The sequence below is a fragment of the Rhinatrema bivittatum genome, chromosome 5 (assembly GCF_901001135.1).
Source record: "Rhinatrema bivittatum chromosome 5, aRhiBiv1.1, whole genome shotgun sequence".
Classification (NCBI taxonomy): Eukaryota; Metazoa; Chordata; class Amphibia; order Gymnophiona; family Rhinatrematidae; genus Rhinatrema; species Rhinatrema bivittatum.
The window spans coordinates 369264329-369291918 of record NC_042619.1 but is presented as its reverse complement, the minus strand read 5'-3'; the positions used below and the strand labels follow the sequence as shown (position 1 = coordinate 369291918).

At 43.3% G+C, this 27590-nt stretch overlaps 1 protein-coding gene across 1 annotated transcript in view; it reads left to right on the top strand.

Moving 5' to 3' along the window:
- The window catches only part of LOC115092473 (fibrous sheath-interacting protein 2-like), a 185282-nt gene extending 158300 nt beyond the window's left edge, over positions 1-26982 (top strand). The window contains exons 3-4 of the mRNA XM_029603313.1: positions 16395-23638; positions 26938-26982. Coding sequence (XP_029459173.1) covers positions 16436-23638; positions 26938-26982 — 7248 coding nt within the window. The 5' untranslated portion in view covers positions 16395-16435. The remainder of the gene's footprint in view (positions 1-16394; positions 23639-26937) is intronic.
- The last annotated feature ends 608 nt before the right edge of the window (positions 26983-27590 follow it).

Genomic DNA, 27590 nt, shown 5'->3' with positions numbered 1-27590 from the left:
TATGCTTTAGCGTCAGAGACCATAGTGGGCCACCAGAAGAACCGCTGGAGCAGCACCAGGGTTCGCACTCGTCATGGGTGACCGGCAAACTTAGAGTCATGTGCCCACCGGAGGACTCTTTCACGGAGTCGATGGGGCACAACGGTCTTCCCAGTGGGGACTGGGTGAGTCGTAGACAGGTAAATACAAGCTGGGACTATTATGTGACTGGGTTCTTCCGGACTATCTTCTGGCTCAAAAGAGCATGATAGGGCATCCACCTGGAGGTTTTTTCCAGCTGGACGATAACGAAGTTCAAAGTTGAACCTAGAAAAGAATAAAGCCCATCGAGCCTGACGGGCATTGAGACATTGGGCATGGCTCAAATGTTCCAGATTCTTGTGATCAATGAATACAACAAACTTGTGTTGAGTGCCCTCTAACCACGGGTGCCATTCTTCTAGGGCCAGTTTAATGGCGAGTAACTCGCAATCTCCAATACTATAATTTTGTTCCCCTAAAGAGAACTTGCGAGAATAGAATGAGCACGGGACTACAGATCCAGAAGTGGAGCGTTAGCTATCCCACCTCAGAAAAAGATTGCTGAATATTCTCATACCTTTGGTTATGCAGGTACTCTTGTGGATGAGGACAGCAAAGTGCCAGCTGGACCTTAAAAACATTGCTGCTGTGGCTGGCACAGAGCAGAGATGTGCATGTCACTTTGTCTTAAGACAGCTCAGGCATAACAGGACACAATTTTTACATGTTATCTTTCTTTCTTTTCTCCATAAGACTATTTTTGGCATCAGGGAGCATCTGTTGTCTGCGATAATGTGCCACAGGTAGCGGGGTACTTTTTTTTTTTATTGGCATTCAGAGCACATGCATACTAGGCAATATTAAGAAATTCTCTGTCAGCACTTAGTCTGTAAGTAGTTTACCCCAGGTGTGTCAAATTAAGATGGCATTTTTGATATGGATACCCACAGTATCTAAATGCAGTCGGCCCAGCAGTGCCTGAGAGATTGAATACAAAGTAAACAAATTAAATCAATTTGGATGAGGGTACCCTCACTTAATATAGCTGACTGGACTTTCCCTAAGTTCCTGTCCATTTTAAGAAAAGTATCGAAACAAACATGGGCATTTTAAAATTTCAACAAAGTAGATATGGATGCACATGGCATTTGCTCTCCTTAGCATGGCCTCCACCAACTCTGATACCCTCCAGTAGACAGATGACTGCCTATACAAATTACCCTATGGGCCATGAAAAGCTTCCTTCAACTGCTAGCTACAGCATAGAAACTGGTACCTGGATACCATAGGTGACATTGTGAACAAACTAACTAGGCAGCATATAAGGAATATGGCAAATAAGTCAAGCGACGTGTGATATGGCAATACAAGTCAACCACTATTGTAAGCCACCATGTTTTCTTCTGGACTTTTTTGTACAAGCCAGTGAAAATATACATTCCTTCCTGAGGTAGATACTTCTTAACCCACACATGTACTATAACCGGACATAAACAATGCCATTCTGTACAGAACCATATAACATGCAGAAAGTATGTGAAATTTTTTTTTTGTTTTTATAAAGGCATGACAAAAACTTATCTTCACATGTACTGAGTAGCAATCGATAAAACTAAAAGAGATTTCTACTCGCAACGTATCCATCACCTTCAGTTCAATGCACGAGCCTTACTCTAATTAGTTAGCAACCTAACGAAATCTTGCATACCTTCCGCCCCTGATATAGATGACCAGACCAAATGTGAAGATTTAGCCGCCATCTTCCTAAAAAAAAAACAGGCAACATTATGGCACGCTTCCCCTCTTCACACACTCACTCCAATACACTTCATAAGAACATAAGAAATTGCCATGCTGGGTCAGACCAAGGGTCCATCAAGCCCAGCATCCTGTTTCCAACAGAGGCCAAACCAGGTCACAAGAACCTGGCAATTACCCAAACTCCTTCCTCGTGGAGGATGCCTCATTAGCTTATTCAAGATAAAGAATCTGCCAAATGTTTACAAAAAATATGGCAGAGCACAAAACTATGCCAACTTTGTTTTGGGAAACTGCAAAAGTGGTATTGAGGGGGGATATTGTTAGTTATACTATTGCTAAGAAAAAAGAATTGGACAAGTATATACTGAGCTTAACAAAGAATGTATGCTTTACAAACGAAATTAACCAGATCTAGCTCTAGTTCAATTAGAGAGGAATTTTGGTCAATGCAGAAGTTACTAAATGATAAACTTCACCAACATGCTAATTCTTCCTTGACTTCTTCAAAACATATTTGTTTTAATATGGTAATAAGTCTGAGAAGATGCTAGCAAGCATAGTTAAGGCTAAATATGGGTCAGCCTTTGTCCCTGGCCTGAAAGATGATACAGGAAGGTTACAAATTTCTCTGGTAGAGGTTTTTAAGATTTTTAGGCAATATTATCAACAATTATATATGGCTGAATATAGTGATAAACTAGAACAATCACAGTTCCTACCAAAAGTAAATTTGCCAAAAGTGTCCTTAAGTCTATTGGAATATTTGAATAAGCCAATAATGGATCTGGAAATAGAAGAAGCCATTAAGGAACTGCAATTATATAAGTCACCAGGACCAGATAGGCTCATCAATCACTTTTATAAGTCTCTCAAAGGATTAATTTAAAATTGTTTAAAACATTTTTTTGAGGATATTGGCCCCCTCTTTACAAACACATTGTAGTTTTGCCCAAACCAGGGAAAGATCCTGCTCTACATCATATCGGCCAATATCTATTTTGAACATGGATATTAAATTATATGCTAAAGTATTATCCAACAAACAAGTTCTCCCTAACTTAATAGCCCCTGCACAAGTAGGGTTTGTAAAGGGTAGGAGAAGAGGAATGAATGTTAGTAGAATGCTGACATTGTTGAAGAGGCTATGGTATTATCTTGTCAAAGATCCTATTTTGATAGGTTTCGATGCTGAGGCCTTTGATAGGGTATCATGTCCATATCTCAAATAGGTCTTGAAATGATTTAGATTTGAGGGGAAGCTAGCAGAATACATAATGGTACTGTATTCCAATCCAGTATGAGAGTGAATGCAAATGGACATCTATGGGACCAATTTGAGTTAAAGAGGAGGACAAGGCAAGGATGGCCTGGATCACCACTTCTGTTTATTTTATCGTTAGAGCCATTGGGATTGATGCTGGAACAACTAGCCCATCTGTATGATATTGAGGGGTGGAAGGGATATAGATACTCCCTTTTATTTGCTGATTATATTTTGTTATAAGCCTTTATGCTGTTGATGCAACTCAATGCCATACTACTGCTAAACTTGCTACATTTGAAACCACTTCTTCATTAGAAATTGATTCCATATTAAAAAAAATCAAACCCTCCACGCACCCATCAGACACCATCCCCACAAAGAACCTACTCTCCATCCCTGGGTGCATCGCCAAACCCATATCGAATATCATAAACAGATCCATTGTTCTTGGCCACATACCCAAAAACCTCAAACATGCCATTGTAAAACCCATCTTAAAGAAACCTTCCCTGGACCCCTCCGATCTTGCCAACTTCCGCCCGATTTCCAATCTGCCACTAATTACAAAAATCCTAGAGAAAGCAATCAATAGACAACTATCAGACTACATGGACGAACATAATATTCTCTCTCCATCACAATACGAGTTTCGCAAATACCACACTACAGAGACCTTGCTTATATCACTCACCAACCACATCCTAAAAAGCCTGGATAAAGGTATTTCACACATCCTAATACTTCTTGATATATCCTCCACGTTCGATACTGTCAACCACCATTTACTCTTCCAACGTCTCTCCAACATCAGCATTTCAGGCTCCGCCTTTCAATGGTTCCAATCCTACCTGTCTGAGAGACAACTCAGCATGCAAATTGGAAATTGTATTTCCAAACCTCTTGCTCTAGCTCAAGGAGTACCCCAAGGCTCATCCCTATCCGCGACCCTTTTCAATATATACCTCCTCCCCCTCTGCCATCTACTTTCCAAACTAGGCCTTCCGCACTTTATATATGCGGATGATGTACAGATACTGATACTTGTCACAGACACTATACACAAAGCTATCCAAAACTGGAACTCCGCCCTCACTGTCATCAGCACCTTGCTATCTAACAACTTTCTCGCTCTCAACACTGCTAAAACAGAACTCATCCTCATTTCACTCCCAACATCATACTTCCTTGATCAGTGAACACTGCCCCCCCTAATAATATCACCTTCCCACATCACATACGCAGCCTCGGCATCACACTTGACAATCATTTCAACTGCAAAAAATTTGTCACTACTACTCTTAAAGACTGCTACTTCAAATTGCACACACTGAAAAAACTCAAACCCCTTCTACATCTATATGACTTTCGCATTATTATTATTCTCCAAGCCCTCATATTTTCGAAGATCGATTACTGCAATTCCATGCTTCTGGGCTTACCCAAAGCACCATCCAACCCCTACAACTACTCCAAAATGCAGCAGCCTGTATCCTCACCAACACCCACAAAAATAATCACATTACCCCCATACTCAAACATCTGCATTGGTTACCCGTATCAGCTAGAATGACATACAAAGCTCTCACCCTAATACACAAATCCCTTCACAACCAAAACATGCTCTGGTTTAAAGAGCATTTTACCTTTCATACAAATAATAGACCCACGAGAAAACAGCCACACTGCATGCCCCCTCACCCAAAATCACTAAGCTGCGCTCCACCAAGGAAAGGGCCTTCTCCCTCGCAGGTCCCTCCCTTTGGAACAAACTCCCGCCCTCACTTGCAAAGAAACTTGTCCTAAAATATTCAGGCAGAACCTTAAGACTTGGCTCTTCACGCAATCTTACACCTAAAGGCTAGCTCTCCCTTGACTCCACCCTCCCTTCAGCAAGTCTCCCTTCCAATTATCAAACCCTCGCCATTGCAGTCCCCCCTCCACCTCCTCTATTGTCCTTGCCATCACAAAATTGCAATTTGTAAGTCTAACCTCAGTAACCAATGTTAATGGAATGTTAATGGAACTGTCCTACCTCCGAGCTAGCTAGTATCTGTACATAACCTGTATATAATTTGTATTTTCCTAGCGTGTAGCAGATGGACTCAAAACAAGTGGGTATAGTGTGCTCGTGCTAGCAGTTGGAGACGGATCTGACGTCAGCACGGGTACATATACCCCCGCAGGAAGTGCAGCAATTCAGTAATTTCCGTCTCCAAAGCAGTTTGGAGCTACCTCACGCTCGCTGAGCGTGTTTCCAAATTCTAACGACTAAACTCATAGAAGAAACCTACTTGACGACAAGCCCCGCACTCCTGCGGTGATACCATTCGGTCCCTCCCCCAGTTGAGTTTCCCGAGGCGATTTCCGTGGTCCCTCAGAGGTAAGAGCCTAGGTCCGGTGGCCAATTCACGGCAGGGACCTAGCCCCCGGGTGAGAAGGGCTCGGGCGCAGCATAGAGGCAGCCTAGGTCCGGTGGCCAATTCACGGCAGGGACCTAGCCCCCAGGTGAGAAGGGCTCGGGCGCAGCATAGAGGCAGCGTGGACTTGGCCCCCGAGCGAGACGAGTTTGGGCGCGGCCTAGAGGCAGCGGGTGCACCTCCTCGAGCGCGGCGGTGACGGTAATCACCCTCTCCCCCCGCAGCCGGAGACCGCCCGGGTCGCAGCCGGGAAGCACCGAAGACAAGGTAAGGCGTACAGCTTTACTTGTTGGTCTCCGAGGAACCGAGGAGTAGCAGAGTCTGCCTACGTGGCAACCCGCCAAGGGGGTCGCCATTTTGCCTGTCTGTTCGCCGACGCCTTCTGTCCTGGTTCATCACCGCGCAATAGGCGCATGTCGCTACGCGCATGTTGATAGGCGCCCGTTGCTAAGCGCACATTGATAGGCGCCCACTGCTAAGCAGCGCCCGCTGATAGACGCACGTTCATAGGCGCCCGCTGATAGGCACACGTTCATAGGCGCCCGCTGATAGGTGCACGTTCATAGGCGCACGTGGACAGGCGCACGTGGATAAGCGCATATTGGTAGGCACACATCTTTCGCGCATATTACAAAGCGCAGACTCTAGCTGAGTTAACAGACAAGATGGAGCGTAAGAGAGCCCATGCGTCAGCGGAGCCAGCACCTCCAGAATCAGGCATAAGCCTCTGCTCTGCATGCAACCTCAGAGTCACACAGAGCGAGGAAGCAGACTCCCTATGTGCCCAATGTGAAGAGACCCTGGGAGTTCCAGGCCAGGACCGGTCGCAGCCCAGCGTACTTGCCAGTTCCTCAGGGAACACCCCGGGCCTAGCAGGCAGCGGGGAGCTGCCAGGGAACCCGAGAGACCTGGTGCCCCTAAGGCCAGATCCAGCTTCGCTTTCCTGGGTGGAATTATTCAAGGGGATTCATGCCTTTGTCACAATGCAGGCTGCGCCCCGAACGGGTCCATACGTACCGGATGACCCAGCCCCTGGACCCTCAAGGCCTAGGCACGGCCACTCGCCACCCGGAACCCCCACTTATGGGGATTCCGATTGCCCTGAGGAAGATGAAGAGCCCCCCCGAGGAGGGAGAATTTCCCTCGGGGATTGAACCATATCGGACCATGAGGCACTTCTTTCTGAAAGAGGATCTTTCAGGCCTGATCTCTCAATGCTTGTCGGAACTGGCTCTTCCGGGCCACGACACCCCAGGGGAACCGAGAATGAACCCCCTATTAGAGAGCCTGCGTCAAATGACTCAACACTTTCCCCTCCTACAAGCAGCACAGCAGCTAATCGATCTGGAATGGAATGCGCCGGAGGCCTCATTTAAAGGGGGTCAGGCCTTGGCTGGCATGTACCCCTTAGACCCGGCAGCTAAGGAAATGCTGGCGTGCCCTCAGGTAGACGCCATAGTAAGCGCAATTGTGACGCGCACCACCATTCCGGTGGAAGGGGGGACGGCCCTCAAGGATACACATGACCGGCGCATGGACGCCATTCTGAAACAAGCGTTTGAGGTGGCAGCCATGTCCCTACGAATTGCAACCTGCTGCACCGTGGTGACGCGTTCCTGTTTATCACAGGCTAGGAACAACACCCCGGGAAAAGAGATGGAATCAGCTCTCTCGTTCCTCACTGACCCAGCCTCCGACCTAGTCCGTACGGCAGCCAAGGGAGTATCATCCGCAGTGGCAGCCAGGAGGTAGCTCTGGCTACATAATTGGTCGGCCGACTCCTCTTCCAAGACACGTCTCACGAGAATGCCCTTTAAGGGATCCCTCCTGTTCGGCAGCGACCTCGAGAAACTGGCCAATAAATGGGGCGCCTCTCCATTACCCCGTCTACCAGAAGACAGGCCAAGAAGGAGCCAGCGCCCTTTTCCTAGACCATCCAGAGGTAGAAACTCTCAGCGCTTCAACCCTTACAGGACTCGCTACCAAGCACCTCGTCCGCAGGCGAGGAACCAGTCCTTTCGGACTAAGCGCAACAAGAGGGGAACCGGCTCGGGTTCGGGTCCCGGCCGTACCCCATAATGACAATCAGCCGACCCGTCCGGGGATAGCAGCCATAGGGGGCAGGCTAACCCTCTTCTACTGCAGGTGGGTCGAGATTACCTCGGACCAGTGGGTCCTCGCCATCATCCGAGAAGGATACTACCTGGACTTTCTTCGGCTCCCGCCGGACAAGTTTGTGGAATCTCCTTGTTCACCCCTCAAGAGGACGGTACTAGAAGTTACCTTGCAGAGGCTCCTGTCCCTAAAAGCCATAATCCCAGTGCCTGCAGGGGAGATAAATTCTGGGCATTATTCCATTTATTTCATAGTGCCCAAGAAGGATGGCACTTTCAGGCCCGTCCTGGACCTCACGTCAGTCAACCAACACCTACGGGTCCCCAGCTTTCGCATGGAAACTCTGCGGTCTGTCAAAAATTCAGTACAGCCAGGGGAGTTTCTCACATCCCTAGATCTGTCGGACGCCTACTTGCTTATCCCAATCCATTGGGATCACCAGCGCTATTTACGCTTCAAAGTCCTGAACCAACACTTCCAGTTTCGAGCTTTACCCTTCGGGTTAGCCACCGTGCCGCGGACCTTTACCAAGGTCATAGTAGTAGTAGTGGCGGCGTCCCTCAGGAAGGAAGGAATCCTCGTCCATCCCTACCTGGACGATTGGTTGATCAGGGCAAAGTCACCGGAGGAGAGCCACCAGGCAACCAACAGAGTTATAGCTCTTCTGGAAAGCCTAGGATGGGTAGTAAACTTGAACAAGAGTTCCTTACAGCCTTCTCAGTCGCTGGAATACCTAGGAGTCCGATTCGACACCCAGGAAGACAAGGTCAGCCTGACCTCCAAGAGAAGATCAAAGCTCCGGAATCGTCTGCAGGCCCTGCTGAGCGCCACCCGGCCCACAGCTTGGGATTACTTACAGGTCCTCGGCCTTATGGCATCCACTTTGGAGGTGATACCATGGGTGCGGGCTCATATGAGACCATTACAATGTGCCCTCCTATCTCGGTGGAGCCCACGATCACAGAACTACACCGTACACCTACCTCTACCAGCCAGAGTGCGGAATCAGATACGGTGGTGGTTGCAGCCCGGCCACATGAGCCGGGGGTCAAGAATGTCCTCCCCAACCTGGACTCTGCTCACTACGGATGCCGGCCTGAATGGATGGGGAGCACATTGCGAAGAACTCACTGCCCAAGGGCGGTGGAACAGAGAAGAGTCGGGGTGGAACATCAACCGACTAGAGGCACGGGCCGTCAGGATAGCGTGCCTGCGATTTGCCCACAGATCTCGCAACAGAGCGGTCAGAGTGATGTCAGACAACGCCACCACGGTGGCATACATCAACCGACAGGGCGGAACCAGAAACATAGAAACATAGAAATGACGGCAGAAGAAGACCTAACGGCCCATCTAGTCTGCCCAGCAAGCTACGCACTTTATCCATTTTTTTCCCCTTTTTTTTCTCTCCCACCTGTTACTATTGGCTTCCAGTACCCTCCAGCCCTAATTCCCCTCCACCCCACCACCAATTTAGAGAGCAGCGCCGTATCTGCATCCAACTGAACGTCCAGCTCAATTAGGGGTAGCAACTGCTGTAACAAGCAGGCCACACCCTTACCCCATACTCTTACCCACCCCTGTTTTTATTTTTTTGTTTGTTTTTTTGTTTTTTGGGTTTTTTTGGAGATAGCAGCCCTCCATCCTTCCGCTCCATGAAGGTGGAACACCAACTGCTGGCCACTGGCACCCGCTCCGTGAATGCCTCTGTGGCTACTGCCGCTCCGTGCAGTGTTTGAATGCCTCTGGGGGTACTGCCGCTCACAGGTATCCCTAGAAATAGCCCCCCTGATGACTTGGGCGGAAGCGAATCTCCCGGACATCTCCGCCATCCAGTTCACCGGGAAGGACAACACCATGGCAGACTTCCTCAGCAGAGAAAGCATAAATCCAGGGGAATGGCAGCTGTCGCCCACAGCTTTCCAGATGATTGTGGATCAGTGGGGGACGCCAGGCATGGACCTACTAGCGGACAGGTCCAACGCTCAAGTACCCAGATATTTCAGCCGCAGGCAGGATCCTCTATCCCAGGGGATCGATGCCCTAGTACAGCCATGGCCCCAGGGGATCCTGCTATATTCCTTTCCTCCATGGCCCCTGCTGGGCGCCATGATACACAAGATTCAGCGGCACAGAGGCCTAGTTCTTCTAGTGGCCCCGGACTGGCCAAGAAGACCCTGGTACGCAGACATGAGAAGACTACTGGCAGGGAATCCATTACCCCTGCCTCCACACAGGGACCTGCTGCGGCAAGGTCCCATCCTCCACGAGGATCCAGCTCAATTCTCTCTTACAGTCTGGCCATTGAGAGGGCTAGACTGAAGAAAAGGGGATACTCGGAGCCGGTAATAGATACACTCCTCCGAGCACGCAAGTTCTCCACATCACTAACATATATAAGGATCTGGAGAGTATTTGAAGCCTGGTGCGACACTCACAGCACCAATCCACATGCCGCTAAGATCCCTATCATTTTGGATTTCCTGCAAGATGGACTTCAGAAGGGTCTGTCCCTCAATTCCATCAAGGTTCAAGTGGCAGCGCTATCCTGCTACGGTCCCAGGAGTGACGGCAACAGCATCGCCACACACCCAGACGTTTCACGTTTCCTGAAAGGAGTCAAACACATTTCCCGCCACTGAAGTGGCCAGTACCCCTGTGGAACCTCAACCTAGTTTTGGAATTTCTAGCGGGACACACCTTCAGACCACTTCGAGGCCTGTCCCTCCGTTTGTTAACCTTGAAGATGGTGTTCCTGCTGGTCGTATGCTCAGCACGCCGCATCTCAGAGCTACAAGCACTGTCCTGTCGGGATCCGTTTCTCAGAATCACTCCAGAGGCTATCCATCCTTCTTACCCAAAGTGGTCTCACACTTCCACCTCAACCAAACCATATCCTTGCCTACCACGGAAGGTTTGAAGAAGTCGGAAGAAGGTCGAATACTACGCCATCTCGACATCGGCAGGCTACTGTCCAGATACCTGGAGATGTCAGAAGCAGTACGAAAGACAGACCACCTGTTCGTCTTTCACAGCGGGAAGAAGCAATGGGAAGCGGCCTCACGGGCAACCATCGCGCGCTGGATCAAAGAAGTTATCAAGGCAGCCTACGTAGAAGCAGGGAAACCACCGCCTCTACGGGTCAAGGCTCACTCTACCAGAGCGCAGCATCCTAGTTTCTGCCTCTTGGGCAGAAACTAGGATGCTGTCGCCTGCAGAGATATGTAAAGCGACGACGTGGTCCTCCCTCCATACCTTCTCCTGATTCTACCATCTGGATGTCCAGGCCAGGGAGGACACAGCATTTGCGAGGGCAATCCTGAACGGACCTCGGGCAGCCTCCCACCCAGTTCGGGAGTATCTTTGTACATCCCACTTGTTTTGAGTCCATCTGCTACACGCTAGGAAATGTAGAGATTACTTACCTGATAATCTCCTTTTCCTTAGTGTATGCAGATGGACTCAGCATCCCGCCCGGCTGCCGGCATACATGGGGGATTCACCGACTCACGGTAAGCCATGTTGTTATTATAATAGGGCATCCACCCCGCCGGGTGTCAACGCCTTTCGGTTGAGAACACTGGCGGTCTCCAGCTACTATCAATCGGTCAGGGTAATCCTGTTCATTTAAACGATCGGTCAGTTACACATATATCCATAAAGCTTTTGCAAGGAAGATTACTGAATTGCTGCACTTCCTGCGGGAGTATATGTACCCGTGCTGACGTCAGATCCGTCTCCAACTGCTAGCACGAGCACACTATACCCACTTGTTTGAGTCCATCTGCACACACTAAGGAAAAGGAGATTATCAGGTAAGTAATCTCTACAATAACATGTTTATTTTGAATGCCTCCTTATAAGTAATTGATGATAAATATATGCTTACCCTACTCCCTCCTCTGCTGCTCTCCACTCCTTCCACCCCTAAGCCCCCCTCCCTCCCCCACCCCCTCTCCCCACTTCCCCTTCCTCCCTCTCCCTCCTCCTCCTCCACCCTCTCCCCTGCCCGCTCCCCGCTCCACACTCTCCCTTGCCCCCCCAGTCCTTCCTCTAGTTTTTCCACTAGTTCTCTTGTTTCCTATGATTACTTATCCTAATATTTTTTATTATTCAGTTCCTTGTTCCCTGTAAAGCCTGTTGCTAATTTTGTTACTTGTAAATCGACGAGATGTTCCCAACGTACTTCGGTATATAAAAGCTATTAAATAAATTAAAAAAATAAATAATGCTTGCAATGTAATACCACAGATTAAGGTGACCACCACTTGCTGTCATCAACACTGACTTCCCTTTATGGCTGCCACCATTCATAACCCCTGGCTGTGGGAAGATTAGCTGCCATTAACCCTAGCTCCGGAAGAATGCACTATCCTGCCCTCTCCTAGGTGGTCAACACTTTTTAGAGCACATGACTTTGATAACATGGCGACCAACCAGACTGTCTCAGATCGGAAAGGTGGGTGTGGGGTGACTGAGAATTTTTTTGGGGGGGTTTAAGACATATTCTTCCCCCAATGAACAGTGGCATAAGGGCAAATTGTGTTGGGGATGCAAGCGTGGCAGTAAAAGATGGTCGTTCACAACTAGTAACCCGCACAGGAATAAAAAAAAACAATATCCAAAATGCAGCAACTCAACGACTCTCTATGACTATCCTCCTAAAGCAGTGCTTGTTGACAGTACACCACTAAAGGAGCTTCAATCCATGCTCGACAAATACAATATTCATAAATACGAATTTTAATTTTCAAATAGTTTTACCCACATAAACATGCTGACATGGGCACATTATAACATAAAAAACATCTGACAAATCACAATTTGATGAAAAATTTCAACAGTACTTAACATAAATAAGAGGATGAAAAAAACTCTGTTAAGGAAAGTGGAAGTTAATGTGCTAAACAGCCCCCACATGGCTTATGACCCAAAGTACCAGAGGGAGAAACAGAAATATGCAAAAGTAAAGAGACTAAAATGTATCTTAGATTATGACTTCTATGAAAAACAAAGGGAAACAAAAAAATCCCATAAGGGGATAAAACAGACCGATGGTTGCACTATCGCACATACATGTCCTATTTGTCCCGAATAAGGCAAAACTGTACCACACAATTTTTTCCAAGAAAAACATTCAATCTGTTCACATTGGAGCAAAACGTTTTCCATAATTGCCATCTCTTGGCTGCTCAGGGAAACTAACAAAACAAAAACAACTGAGGTCAGAAACCTCGTGATATGCTTGTTGCTAGTGCACCACTAAAGGAACTTCAATCCATGTTCGCCAAATACAACTACAATATTTGTTTGTGTGTTTAAAGATTGATTTTTCAACAAATTAAGGGGACTGTGATGGGGGCGATTGTGGCCCTGGACATCGTTTGTCTTTGTGGTCTCATTTTGAGTCAATGTAGTTATATGAATCTCCATTTTGGTCATTCTTTCCCATTTGGTGAGGACAGTATCTTGACTACTTCTATTTTTAAGAAGGAAACAGATACAAATTCTCTATTGTTGTTCAAGCAAGCCTTTCCAGACAACAACTGATCCCTAATTCTCCAACAACCACAGTCAGACATTCTTAGAACACTGTAATCAATTGTAAATAATTGCTCTTCTGTTAAATTCCTCTCGCCTTTTTCTCCTTCTCCCAGTTTAAACATCCCTGTTTTATTGTAACTTCAGAGTTTCTCTGCACTTGTTACTGTTCTATGTTATTTTCATTTTACACCCCTTGTTAAATGTAAACCAGCATGATGTGAACTTTTCTCGCGAATGCCGGTATATAAAAACACTAAATAAATAAAATAAATATTAGATGAGCGTTATCTGTGTTCATTATGTGATAACATACCAGTGGGATAATTATTCAGACTGCACCACTTGTGTTCCTCTCGCTCCGATTTTATTTTTTAGGCTCAGTTAAAGGTCAGGCAGTTTTTGTCTAAGAGTTATGCCTGCTGTGTGGTAAGGATGGCTTTCAAATGGGCATTCTATATCAGTCATGACTTATTGTTTATTTCATCATCAGCCAAAGCCCAGGAGAGGTTAACCTGTGTTTTGCCTTATTTGGGACAAGTGGTACATGTTTGACTATTGCACAAACATAATTGGTCTGTTTTATCCCCTTATGAGATTTTTTTCTGATCTCCTATAGTTTGCGTTGTATAGAGACATATCTTAAGAGACATTTTAGTCTCTTCAGAGATGCCTTTTCTGTTTCCCCTTCTGATGCTTTGAACTATAAGCCTTGTGGCATGTTTGCTTTCGCTTTCCTAAACTGTTTTTTCATCCTGTTACTCATGTTAAATACCATTTACATTTTGTATCAAATTGTGATTCCTTGGGTGTTATTTAAGTTATAATGTGCACATGACAGTGTGTTTATGTGGATAAGACTTAACAAATATTATGAAAATAGAATTCAAATAATTTAAATTTGTATTTATGAACCTTGTAGTTAAATTCAGTGAGCATAGATTGAAATTCCTTTAGTGGTACACTGGGAACAAGTACATCACAATGTCTCTGTCCTCTGTTTTTTTTTTGTCATCTATAGTGTCTCTCGGCAGCCAAGAGGTGGCAAGTATTGTAATATTTTGCTCCAGTATGAACAGCACTGGATTCTTAAACTTCAGTCATTAACATCCTAATGGTCTAAATCATGAAATTGAATGGTCTTCCTTTTTTGGAAAAAATTATGTTACAGATTTTGCACTATATCTTGTTTTTTTGTGTTTGATGTTATGCAGGTTTTTTATTTACAGTATTGTTTCCTTTATTTTTGTTTATTTGTATCATGTGATTTTTTTGAATCCTTTGTTATACCTACTAACAATAAGTTTGGAATGATGCATGCTCTTGAAGAGATGTGTAACCAGTTGTTGAGATTTTCTGTGGTTAGCTTTATTGTTCAAGTTCATATATACAAGTGTGATTCTTTTCATGTACATTATCTGGTAGATTTTAAAACCGCTACACACGCGCCAAGCCGGGAGATACATGCATGACTCGGTGCATCGCATAAATTTTAAAACCCACACAAGTGCCCAAAAACTTTTTTTCACCAAAAGGGGTGTGGTCTAGGCGGGGCATGGGCAGGCTGGTACTGCACCATGAAGTCTGCGCATATGTGGTTATGCGCACAAGCACGCGCCATAGTCCCCTACCATGTAACTTCTGCTATGGACAGTGTGTAAGTCATATAATAAAAAATACTAGGCTAGTCAGCAGGGTTTTTAAACTTGGGACTGATAGAGTAAAAGGAAGTCCTCTCCTTTCCTGGGCCAAACTGGGAACAAACTGAGGAAACAGGTAATTACATCAGCTACTAAAATATCCCAGCTTAATCGCTGGAGTTGCCATATGCATGCAAATGCACGTCAATATAAAATTGTGCGCACTTGTATGTGTGTATAGCCAATTTTATAACATGCGCGTATATGTGCATATATGCAAGTATGTTATAAAATCACCGCATCCATGAGCAGAAAACACACACGTGTGCGCTCACACATGGGTCTTAAATTTTACTTCTATATTATATTTTCGTTATTCTGGTATGTGTGATTTTTGTTTGGGCCCTTGTGAGTTACTTTTAATGTTTTTTTGAAGTGTTCTTCTTTCCGATGCAGCCTGATGGCAAAACATGGCCCATGTTGAGGGACTTACTCTTATTGTATTTTTGGATGAGTTAAGAGATACTAAATAAGGAATAATGCTTGTTTTTCAAGATTTTTCCTGTTATGCTGATTGACTGATTTTTATTATGTGCTCTTATGCTATTGTTTTTTCTTGATGGCCAAACTACTTTTCTGCAACTCTTTATTTCCATTAACTCACTATTTTCAGAAATCTAACAGTCCCAATTTGTAAGCAGTAAATAAAAGTTTTCATTTATGAATTCTAAAAGTTAAGAAAGCTCTATTGCTGAATAACTTTTCACTTTGAATTGTCAATAAGAGATATGAAAAGAATTGAATAGATTGGTTAGAAAAACAGATCTCTCTTATTTTGACCCTTGGAGTGGAGCCTAAGGGGTAGATTTTAAAAGTTGCATGCGCATGTCCATGTGCACGCACTTCCCGGCGGGCACACATGGACGCGCCAATTTTATAACATGCACACGCATGTTATAAAATCCGTGGGCCGTGCACACATTTGCGCTGGATTTTATAATCTGCGCGCGCATGTGCAGGTGGCGTGCGCAGGGGGCCTAATTTTGTAAAAGTACGCAGAGCGACGAGATTGGGCCCCTCCCAATCCACTCCAATTCTCTCCCAGTCCACTCCCACCTAACTGACCTTCCTCCTTCTTCCCCTCCCCTCTCCTCCCCACCCCTTTCCCTATCCTATCTAACCCCAAATTTTTAATTTTACCTTTTGCTTCTCTTCAGGAGCAGTAGCAACTTGCCAGCGCGCGGTTCCCTGGCACAGCGGCAAATGGCCGCTATACCAGCCACCACCAGCCCTGCCCCTCCCCGCCCCCCAGACTGCCCCTTTCTCTGGGCCTGGCACTTCTGCGTATAACGGGGGTTATGCACATGGCTGACCCCTTTGAAAATGTGTGCGGTGCTTGCAAAGCTCAGCCACGCATATATAACCCCTGTTTTTTACGCACGTGGCTGTTTTAAAATTCGGCCATTAAGTTATAAAGAAGAACCAATATGCTGACACCTAAGAAGATCCATTGTATAATTACACTTCAAAATGTACATCATATAAGTCCATATGTACTAAGCATTCTCCATGTATTTTTAGATATCATCTTTATTGTCATCTTTTATATTAAAGGACTTTATTATTTTTTTTAAGGATTTTATGAAGAAGAGAATTCAACTGCTTCTGTATCAACAATGGAAAACAATGTTTTGATGAATCTTGGCTCGAAATGGTTTCAAGACAACAATCTATATGCCATTAGCCTTCACCGATGTGAACGATCGACCGCTCTCAGTCTGCTTGGTGATAAATTAAGTAACTCAATAATTTCCAATATAATTGCTAATATTCATGTCAAAGGAAATAGCACAGAAGAAGAACAAGCAGTAACAAATCCTATAGCAGAAATAGAACCTGTACATTTAATTGCAGCTCATTCTAATGCTAAAGAATTAAAAAATGCTAAAAAGCTTTCTGTTCCCTTAAAAGACCTCTCTCTAAATATTTCTAAAGTTATTATTAAAATTCTATATGACAGCCACATTTTAACTGAACATTCTGAACAAAAAACAGCATTGGGAAGGAAGCCAAAATACATTTTTAGACCAGATGCTTCTGGTTTAGACTTTGATAATATCTCACATCATCTGGTAAAGACAATAATTGATGTATTGTACAAAAAATATGGTGTTTTACCTCACTCTGAGAAGACAAAAGAAATAACTGAAGAGCAGCATATACAAACAGATGTTGGTGCAGGATTGGAAACAACTTGTGAACACAACAGAAATGGATCCCTAGAAACTCAGCCAGAAAGCACTGATCTACCTTTTGAAATAAGGCCTAGTTCAAATGCTGATCTGGAAAAAATCTTTGAATTTCCTCCTGAAATAAGAGCATTACCTTCCAGTGTTCATGGTACAAATCTGCAGAAAGTACAATTAGCCCCAAACCCCCATCTACTAAGTATTATATGCCAAGAAATAGAAAATGAACATAATACCAGAAAAAAAGGCACAAATTGTCAATTTTGTTTTATGGCAGGTATGCACAGTTCATATGGGGATACGTGCACATCTGATGAAAACTATGAACTCAATAATGCCAGCAGTATAACAAAAGATAGCTGGGACAGAGATTCAGCATCATCTTCTTCTACACCTGACCAAATGTCTAGCTCACTTCAAGGTTCTGTTACATTAAATTTCAATCATATTGCATATAATTTAGAATCCAAGGAATCGAAAGAGATGGTTAACAGAGTATATAATATAATTGTAGAATCATTTTCATCAAATCAATCACAAAGTGATAGCACAGATTTTATTAGTTTAGAAATTCAAGATGACTTGGGTGATGAAGTACCATTATCCAGTGATTTTACTGGAACATCAACATATAATACTGTGTCACAAATTTGTCTCGATACCAGTGCATTTAGTAATGAGCTAGGGTTTTCTGGATCATCTGTTATCCTTTTAAATGCTGTTTCCGAAAAATTAGTTAGAAAGGGGTTAGAAAAATGCCTGTTTAAATCAGATTTTATTTTAACAGACACTCCTTGTGATCATGTATCTGAAAACAATATCCATTTTCATGATTCGTTTCAAATTAATGCTGATGTAATAAAAGAAAGTAATATATATGAGGAAATGAGAGAACCCAGATCTTCAAAAGCAAGCCATTCTTCATATGAATCAGCACTTGACATTTTTTCACAACGCTTGGTAAAGTCTGTGATGGATATATTGTCTCACAGTGGAGAACAGCCAAAAAAAGGAGTATCACCTGGTGCTAAAAAGCACCCAGATAGCATAAATAAAGCAAAATTAGAAGCTGAAAAACAGATTCCAAAACCATATCATGAAAAAGATGAAAAGTGTAATACAGAAAAGACAACTCCCATTTCAACACCCCAAACTACTGAATTTACTCCATCATTTTCTACTTTGTCACCCAGTGAACAAGATGAATGTTTATTAGAAAATATAAAGCACAAAACCAAAATGGGGGGAATGCTAATTAGAAATAAATCAACTCCTACATTCAAAAGAGAAAAACCTTCTATAGCAAGAGTAAGAAGTTGTGAGGGAAAAAATCAATTTACCAAGATAAAACCTAAAGCTAATTTACCTATCTCAAACTTATTTTTTAAACAGAGAGGAAAGGAAACAATTTTATATGCAGACCAGAAAAATATTACTAAGAGTGAAGTAGGAGACTGCAAACTGAGTGAAAAAGTTCTATACAATAATAATTCTTGTTTATCTGTGTGTCATTGTAAGGATCTAAAACAGTCTGTGACTTTTAAATCATTCTCTTGTTTCTGTATTTGTATACTAACCAATACATTCATGGAAGAAATAAAACACAAGTTATTATCTAAAATTGTCCTTGTCTCAAGTATTTCAAACACCAAAGAAAGGAAATTTGCAGTAACAGATATGTATGAACAAGCTACAAATCTAATCAATTCTATGATGATGAAAATTTCAAAACATCAAATAAGAATAGAACATAGTTCCAAAGAAAAGCAGCATTTTCAACCATTGGCTAATGATATAGTTGAAAATTTAATTGATTTTGTTTACAGTAAAATTCTGCATGAATCTGAATCTCAACTACCTATAAAAAGTAAAAGCAAATGTCTTGCTGAAAGATTAGCCAGTTTAATGATTGCAGGAATTTCCAACTACCAGATCCAACAGCTTCAATCAGGAAATATATCTGAGCCATGTCCAAATCTAGACTCTGATAATATTTTTCATAGAGTACTAAAAGATATCAATGAAACCTGTAATCAAAGACAAGCATCAGTACTTTTAGAGAAAATTTTAACAAAACTTTTAAGTAAACTCTTTATATTTGAAGCAACTGGCATACACCCAGAAGACAGAGAAGAATCCAATTTTATTGAAAACATTGCACGTTTTGTCATTTCAGTCTTTGATAAGATTAGAAAAAATAAAATTGAAGTCCAAATAAATGTTGAAGAATATTTTCATGTTGATGATGATGAAGATGATGTTGAAAAAGTAGTGGACTCAGTTTACAACAATATTTTGCAAGACGCAGGCTCCGAAGATGCACTTGTGAAAGATATAACTGACAATAATGAAATAATAGCTTCAAAAATATCACATTTTCTCTCCAAAGAAATTTCTACGTCTCAGATACAAAGGCATTTTTATGGACATTTGTCTCCTTTATTATACGAACAAATGGAAGTTAGCAAAATTGTTAATAACATTCTTACTGAAATTAACATGACTTGCAAAAATGTCCAGATTTATAATCCACTATCATTTTCTAACGAGAAATCTTCTTGTTTACTTAAAAGTATAATGAAAAATACCATTCAAATTATTTCTAGCATGAGTAATAATCAAATGCAGCCATCAACATCACATGCCAGAATGTATCCAGCTAGGGGACTGGAAGAAATTATCACTAGCTTGTTATCTAAAATCTTTGTGTTTTATTTTGAAGTTGCAACATGTATAGAAAGCAAGCATATATCAGAAACTGAAACCAGTGAAATGGCTACAAATTTAGTACATTTAATATTGATGGAAATTGCAAAAAATCAAGTTATAGTGACAAGCAAAAGTAGAAAAGATCAATGTTTGCAACAAACTGATAAGGAAGCTGTAGAAAATGTTGTTAATTCAATTTATAGCACAATACTACGAAAAGCTGGATCACATCTGGCACTTTTTAAAGATATAAGTGAGAAAAAAAGTCTAGCTAAAAGTATTGCCTATCTAATAATCTCAGAAATTTCTGAAAGTCAGCTTCAGCCATGTTTTACTGAAGAGTTGTCTCATTATTCATACACTGCCCTGGAATCTGACAAAATTGTTAAAAACATTCTTAAGAACATTAACTTGCTTATAAATCAAAGCCAAGAAACAATATCATATGTGTGTATGTTAGAAGCTACATTTTTAGAAGAAATTATCAGTAGGCTTCTATCTAAAATCCTCTGTGTGTCCTGCACAAGTACAGATAACTGGAATGCTGTAACGGAATTTAGTAAAATGTCTACAAAACTAGTAGATACAATAATGCTGGAAATTTCAAAATACCACATTTGGATTGTAAAAGATTTAGATGGATGGTGTTTAGACTCAAATACTAACCACGTTATTGATCAGATCGTTAACTCAGTTTATGAGAATGTTTTTCAAAACTATAACTCTCAATTAGAAGTACAGAACTGTATAACAAATGGAAATCAAATGTTTTTTGAAAAAATTAGCAGTTTAATAATTAGAGCAATGTTTCATCTTCAACTTCAACCACTTTTTGAAGGAGAGGCAATCCCTTTTTCATACAAAAATACCACTGACTGCATTGAAAATGTTTCTAATTATACTAATATGCAAACACAGCAGTCATCATCAAACATGAGTGCATTCTCTGCCTCAGGTTTTGAAGCACCTTATTCACAAACAACCTTACAAGCTGAGTGTATTGTTCAGGAAGTTCTAGATGACATAAAAATTAGCTTCAAAGGCCAGTCACCAGCACCATGTACTATTATTTTACCTTTTACATATTTAGAACATATCATTTTGAAACTTTTATCTAACATCTTCCCTCAAGTCCCTAACTTTAACACAACTACAGTTGAGGAAGGTATTTTATCAGATTCAGAATTAAATGAATTGTCTACAAAATTAATTCACGAACTATTGCTAGAACTTTCAAAACAGGATATTTGGGTTACAAATGAAAAGCAATATCTGCATTCAGAAGAAGATGTTCAGACAATCACTGACAATATATATAGTCATATTTTGCAGAAATCTGAATCTGGAAAAGCAGTAGAAGAGAACATACTATCTGGAAATAATACATATGTTGATATTATAGCTAATTTAATCATGAAGAAGATTCCTCATAATTATGTATATCTCTTTCCATCTGGGAAGACATCATTTTGCTCATGTGCATCTGAAAAAACTGAATGCTCTGATGGTGATGTCCTTAGCAGTCACAGTTTATGCCAGGAAAACTGCCAGCAACTACCATTAAATATCAATGTTTATTCTGCTGCATTTTTGGAGGAAATTATTTCTGGGGTCTTGACAAAAATTTTTGCAACTTCTTCTAATAATAATATACATGGCAATAATGACAAAAAAGTAGATGATGACCTCAACAAAATAGCTGGTAAATTAGTCGATTCAATTTTAACAGAGCTCGCAGATACTCATATTAAGAGAAATAATGAAGACAGTTCTCAGCCCATGTATAAAGATATAGTTGACAAAATCGTTAATACAGTATTTAGCAATGTTTTCCAAGAATATGGATCTCAGCTAACAGATAATACAAATATAATATGTAGTGATATTATAGCTAAAAAATTGTCTGGTATAGTAATAGCAGAAATTTCTGATTATCAGTATCAGTCAAGGTTTTCTAGTACATTGTCACCTTGCTCATATTCAAATTTAGAAGTGGAGTGCATTGTTCAGAAAATCCTACATAATATTAAAATGACCAGTACTGAAAACCTATGTTCTGTACCATCTATGATAAAATTACCTCTCTCATTTTTAGATGACCTTGTTAATAAACTTTTATATAAGATATTTCCTCCATATCAAAGTTCTACTTCAAATGTAGAAGGCCAAAATAAATTATCAGAATCTGATTTTTGTGAACTGGCTAAAAACATATTATTTGAAGTTACATTAGAGGTTTCAAAAGAGAACATTATAGTTACTAAAGATGCAGATGAAAATCAGAACTTTTCTGTAGATGTACAAAATCTAGTTAATAGCATTTACAGAAATGAATTACAAATAGCTGGATCTCAGCTAGCAGTGCAGAATGCCACAAGAACTAGACACAAAGGTATAGCTAATAATATATCCTATGTAATACTTAAAGACATTTTCCCTCGAAAAGTTCATTGGTTTTTACCTGAAGAGGCATCATCACACTCTTCCAGAGTATCATCTAAATGCCCTTGTAAAGAAGATATAACTGATACCACTGTACTTTATGAAAAAAAACATAGACAATTATCTCCCAGTGTTTATTCTGCGACACTGTTGGAGGACATTATTTCTGGAATATTATCAAAAATCTTATCTCCTTTCTCAGAAGAAATTGATTGTGTTGATGATAAAATAAGAGTAGAGTGCAAACTCAATGAGATATCTAGTAAATTAACAGAGTTAGTGTTAATAGAGATTACAGAAACAGAAGTTAAGGTTATAAGAAGTGCTACCGAAAGTTTGGAAATACCTGGAGAAGTTGTTAATCAAATAGTTCACTCAGTTTTTAATAATCTTTTTCAAGAATGTGAATCTCCACTTTCAGATCATACAGATATTACAAATGATTGCGCAATTTTCGCAAAAAGAATTATCAGTTTAGCAATAGCAGAACTTGCGGATTATAAAGTTTCTGGAAATGTGTCACCTGATGCGTATACGGCTCTAGAAGCTGACAATATTGTTCAGAAAGTTCTAAACAATATAAAAGCAAAAGGCCGGACTTTCAAATCACCCACTCTTATATTATCTTCCCCATTTTTAGAAGACATTATGACCAGAGTGTTAACAAAAGTATTGGCATGTTCAAATTATATGGAAAGTACAGAGTCTCAAAGTATTTCATCTAAAACAGAATTGTGTGGAATAGTGGCAACATGGACACAGTCACTGTTTGTGGAAATGTCAGAAAATCTAAGTACAGTTACAAAAGTTCAAACTCAACAACAGAAGTATTTACATCCAGAAGATAAAAACATAGTTGATATACTGGTACACTGTGTTTATAGTAATGCTGTGCAAGAATTTGGAACTCATCTAGACATTTATAAGGATATAAATAACAACAACAATTTTTCTAAAATAATGGCTAGGGTACTTTCAAATGAAATATTGAATCAAGTTCAGCTTTTATCTCCTGAAAGTTTAACTGACTTAATTGCAAATATTAAAACTGACAAAATTGTTGAAGATGCTCTGGCAAATCTTTCCAGTGTTTGCATGAAAAGTCATAAAACAATAGATACTGAGGCACCCATAGATAAAACCACAAATAGCAGCTCACAAGAATTGGAAAAAGAAGACATATCAATAAAAATAATTCCTCATATTAACAATAAACCAGTTAAAATTGATCCATTCATCCTTTCTGAACATTTAGCAGTCATTTCTATTAAAACTGAACCACTTGCAACATTGAAAAAACAGTGTCTGCTCCGTACTGGACTAAGCCTAGCAGATTTAAGAAGAGCATCACGATGTGGCAACATTTTCTCATCTGGAACTAGAAATTCTATATTATCTCCCGATATAGAAATAGAGAATAAAATAGAAAGAAGGGGTGCCTTGGATATATCAGGAAGATTATTTGTGAGGCCAAAGGAGGTAAGTAGAAATTTAAAAAAATGTAACCTTGAATATTGTGCTTGTGGTCAAGTTAGACACAAGGGCTAGTCTATATATCTCACAAAGATGTGAACTACATTCTAGAAAAGGTCAAGCCAGCCACTCTAAGCTATAAACCTTCAATGGGCTTTTTGTTGGCACATTAAAGAATAAACTGAAAAAAAATATTTGAAGTATAAATTGTATGCAGAACCCTTAGATATATTATAGAATTTTATTTGTTTGGGCATTTTTTTTTATAAATCTTGGAAAAATGACATGAGATATATCCAAATATATTCATAGAAACATGATGGCAGAAAAAGACCTTACGGACTATCCAATCTGCCCATCCACTAGAGATGTGAATCGTGTCCTCGATCGTCTTAACGATCGATTTCGGCTGGGAGGGGGAGGGAATCGTATCGTTGCCGTTTGGGTGTTTAGATTATCGTGAAAATCGTGAACCGGCACACTAAAACCCCCTAAAACCCACCCCCGACCCTTTAAATTAAATCCCCCACCCCCAAATGTCTTAAATTACCCTGGGATCCAGCGGCGGTCCATAGCTAAATCGGGGGAAGGGGGAGGGCAGGAAAACCGGCACACTAAATCCCCCTAAAACCCACCCCGACCCTTTAAATTAAATCCCCCCCTCCCGAACCCCCCCAAATGCCTTAAAGTACCCTGGGGTCCAGCGGCGGTCCGAAACGGGCTCCTGCTGTTGAAGCGTGTTGTCTTCAGCCGGCGCCATTTTGCAAAATGGCCGCCGCAAAATGGCGGCGGCCATAGACCAACACGATTCGACCGCAGGAGGTCGCTTCCGGGCCCCCGCTGGACTTTTGGCAAGTCTTGTGGGGGTCAGGAGGCCCCCCCCCCAAGCTGGCCAAAAGTCTCTGGGGGTCCAGCGGGCGTCCGGGAGCGATCTCCTGCCGCGAATCGTTTTCCGTACGGATAATGGCGCCGGCAGGAGATCGACTGCAGGAGGTCGTTCAGCGGAGGTCCGGAACCCTCGCTGAACGGCCTCCTGCAGTCGATCTCCTGCCGGCGCCATTTTCCGTACGGAAAACGATTCGCGGCAGGAGATCGCTCCCGGACGCCCGCTGGACCCCCAGAGACTTTTGGCCAGCTTGGGGGGGGCCTCCTGACCCCCACAAGACTTGCCAAAAGTCCAGCGGGGGTCCGGAAGCGACCTCCTGCGGTCGAATCGTGTTGGTCTATGGCCGCCGCAAAATGGCGGCGGCCATTTTGCAAAATGGCGCCGGCTGAAGACAACACGCTTCAACAGCAGGAGCCCGTTTCGGACCGCCGCTGGACCCCAGGGTACTTTAAGGCATTTGGGGGGGTTCGGGAGGGGGGGGATTTAATTTAAAGGGTCAGGGGTGGGTTTTAGGGGGATTTAGTGTGCCGGTTTTTGGCCCGTTTTGGACCGCCGCTGGACCCCAGGGTACTTTAAGGCATTTGGGGGGGGGATTTAATTTAAAGGGTCGGGGGTGGGTTTTAGGGGGATTTAGTGTGCCGGTTTTCCTGCCCTCCCCCTTCCCCCGATTTAGCTATGGACTGCCGCTGGACCCCAGGGTAATTTAAGGCATTTGGGGGGGGGGTTCGGGAGGGTGGGGGATTTAATTTAAAGGGTCGGGGGTGGCTTTTAGGGGGTTTTAGTGTGCCGGTTTTCCTGCCCTCCCCCTTCCCCCGATTTACGATTTTTTGACGATAAATCAGGGGAATTGGTATTGTATCGTGGCCCTAACGATTTTTGACAATTTAAAATATATCGGACGATATTTTAAATCGTCAAAAAACGATTCACATCCCTACCATCCACACCAACTACTAAATTTTACAATTCCTACTTCTCCCTCATGATCTCTATATGTTTTATCCCATGCCTTATTGAATTCACATATAGTCTTTGTCTCCACCACCTCCATGGGGAGTCTGTTCCATGCGTCTGTAAAGGACTATTTCCTTAAAGGATAATATTTCAAAAAACTCCATGTTTCCCCTTATACACATGTATATGGCAGCATGGAGATCTACAGGGGTAGATTTTTAAAAAGCGCGATTTGGCGTACTTTTGTTGGCGCATCAGGCGCAAACAAAAGTACGCTGGATTTTAGTAGATACGCGTGTAGCCGCTAAAATCCTGGATCGGCGCGCGCAAGGCTACCGATTCCGTATAGCCTGCGCGCGCCGAGCCGCGCAGCCTACCTCCGTTCCCTCCAAGGCCGCTCCGAAATCGGAGCGGCCTCGGAGGAAACTTTCTTTTGCCCTCCCCTCACCTTCCCCTCCCTTCCCCTACCTAACCCACCCCCCGGCCCTGTCTAAACCCCCCCCCCCTTACCTTTGTCGGGGATTTACGCCTCCCGGAGGGAGACGTAAATCCCCGCGCGCCAGCGGGCCGCTAGCGCGCCGGGATGCGACCTGGGGGCGGGTCCGGAGGGTGCGGCCACGCCCCCGGACCGCCCCGGGCCCGCCCCCGAAACGCTACGTCCCGCCCCGAAAACGCCGCGCGGATCGGGCCCGCCCCCGACATGCCCCCCTCGGAAAACCCCGGGACTTACGCGAGTCCCGGGGCTCTGCGCGCGCTGGTAGGCCTATGTAAAATAGGCGCACCGGCGCGCAGGGCTCTGCTCGCGTAAATCCGCCCGGATTTACGCGAGCAGGGCTCTTAAAATCCGCCCCACAGTGTTTTATAACCTACATGTTTCAAGTGCAAGCAGGTTATAAAATATGCATATGTCTACCCCTCCAACATACTCATATATGTTTTTTATGCATCAATACCTGCAATGCATTGAAAGCATATACTATTCTCCCAGGACAGGCAAGATAGTAGTTCTCACATATGGGTGACATCATTAGATGGAGCCCTGTCACGGAATACTTTTGTCAAAGTTTTAGAACTTTGGCACAATAAGCATGCCCAGCATGCCACTAACCCTGCAGCCACCATGGGTCCCCTTTCAGTCTCTTTTTTTTCCGCGCAGCAGTTGCCTTGTGATTTAGGAACTCTGTGAGAAATTTCTCACAACTTTCTTCATGGAAATATTTGAAGTTAATTTCTTTAAAAAATCCCTCACCGGTGTCCCCCATTGTGCTCCGTTCCCTCCAACACTCGGTAAATGTTTTCCTGTACTTTGTGGTCGGTTTCCGGCGGCTTATCACCTCGGTGCTCGATGGTCGCCGACTGCATGTTCGCCATTTTTTTGGCATGGCGACTGGGTTTAGGAGATGCCCCAAGTGCCCGAGGACCATGTGCATAACAGACCCCCATAATGTTTGTGTTTTGTGCTTAGACCCCTCACACGACGTCCGTCGATGCCCCAGTTGCGCACAAATGACCCCCAAGGGCTGGCACACTCAACTGAACAAGAGGGAGCATTTGCTTGCATTGAAGCGCTCTGCTCCATCGACTCCAGCTCAAGTGGTGCCGACCGGAGAGGGTCCATCGAACTTGGAGACTCCTTGCTAGGAACATCGTGGAGTGGGTAACTGTCCGTCACTGACACCATCGAAGGCATTGGCATCATCGTCCTCAACTTCCACCAAGCCGCCTGCAAAGGGGGCCCGGGGAGAGGAGCCCCCATCCTCCTCTGGACCCAGGACCCCTAGGCGTTCCCTACTGAGCCTCCACGGGCCCCCGTGGAAGCTCCGGTGATGCCTAGCCTGCATCCTACCCCAGTTGCCATTCTATCCATGCCAGTATTTCAGGAGGAATTGGACCGCATGGTCCAAGAGGCAGTGCTGAATGGCCTATGAGGCTTCCAATCGTCGCCAGTGCCGGCCCCCATACCAGCACTGGAGCCGGCTCCCTCGATGTTTGCTGGTCCTGTGGCTGGATTTTGACTCTTTTCCAGAGAGCAGCAGCCATTCTCCAGTGGGGGGCCACCTTGCCGACTCAACCTGTGCCACCGGACATGCTGGCACCGAGTCGTCGATCGAGGCCTCC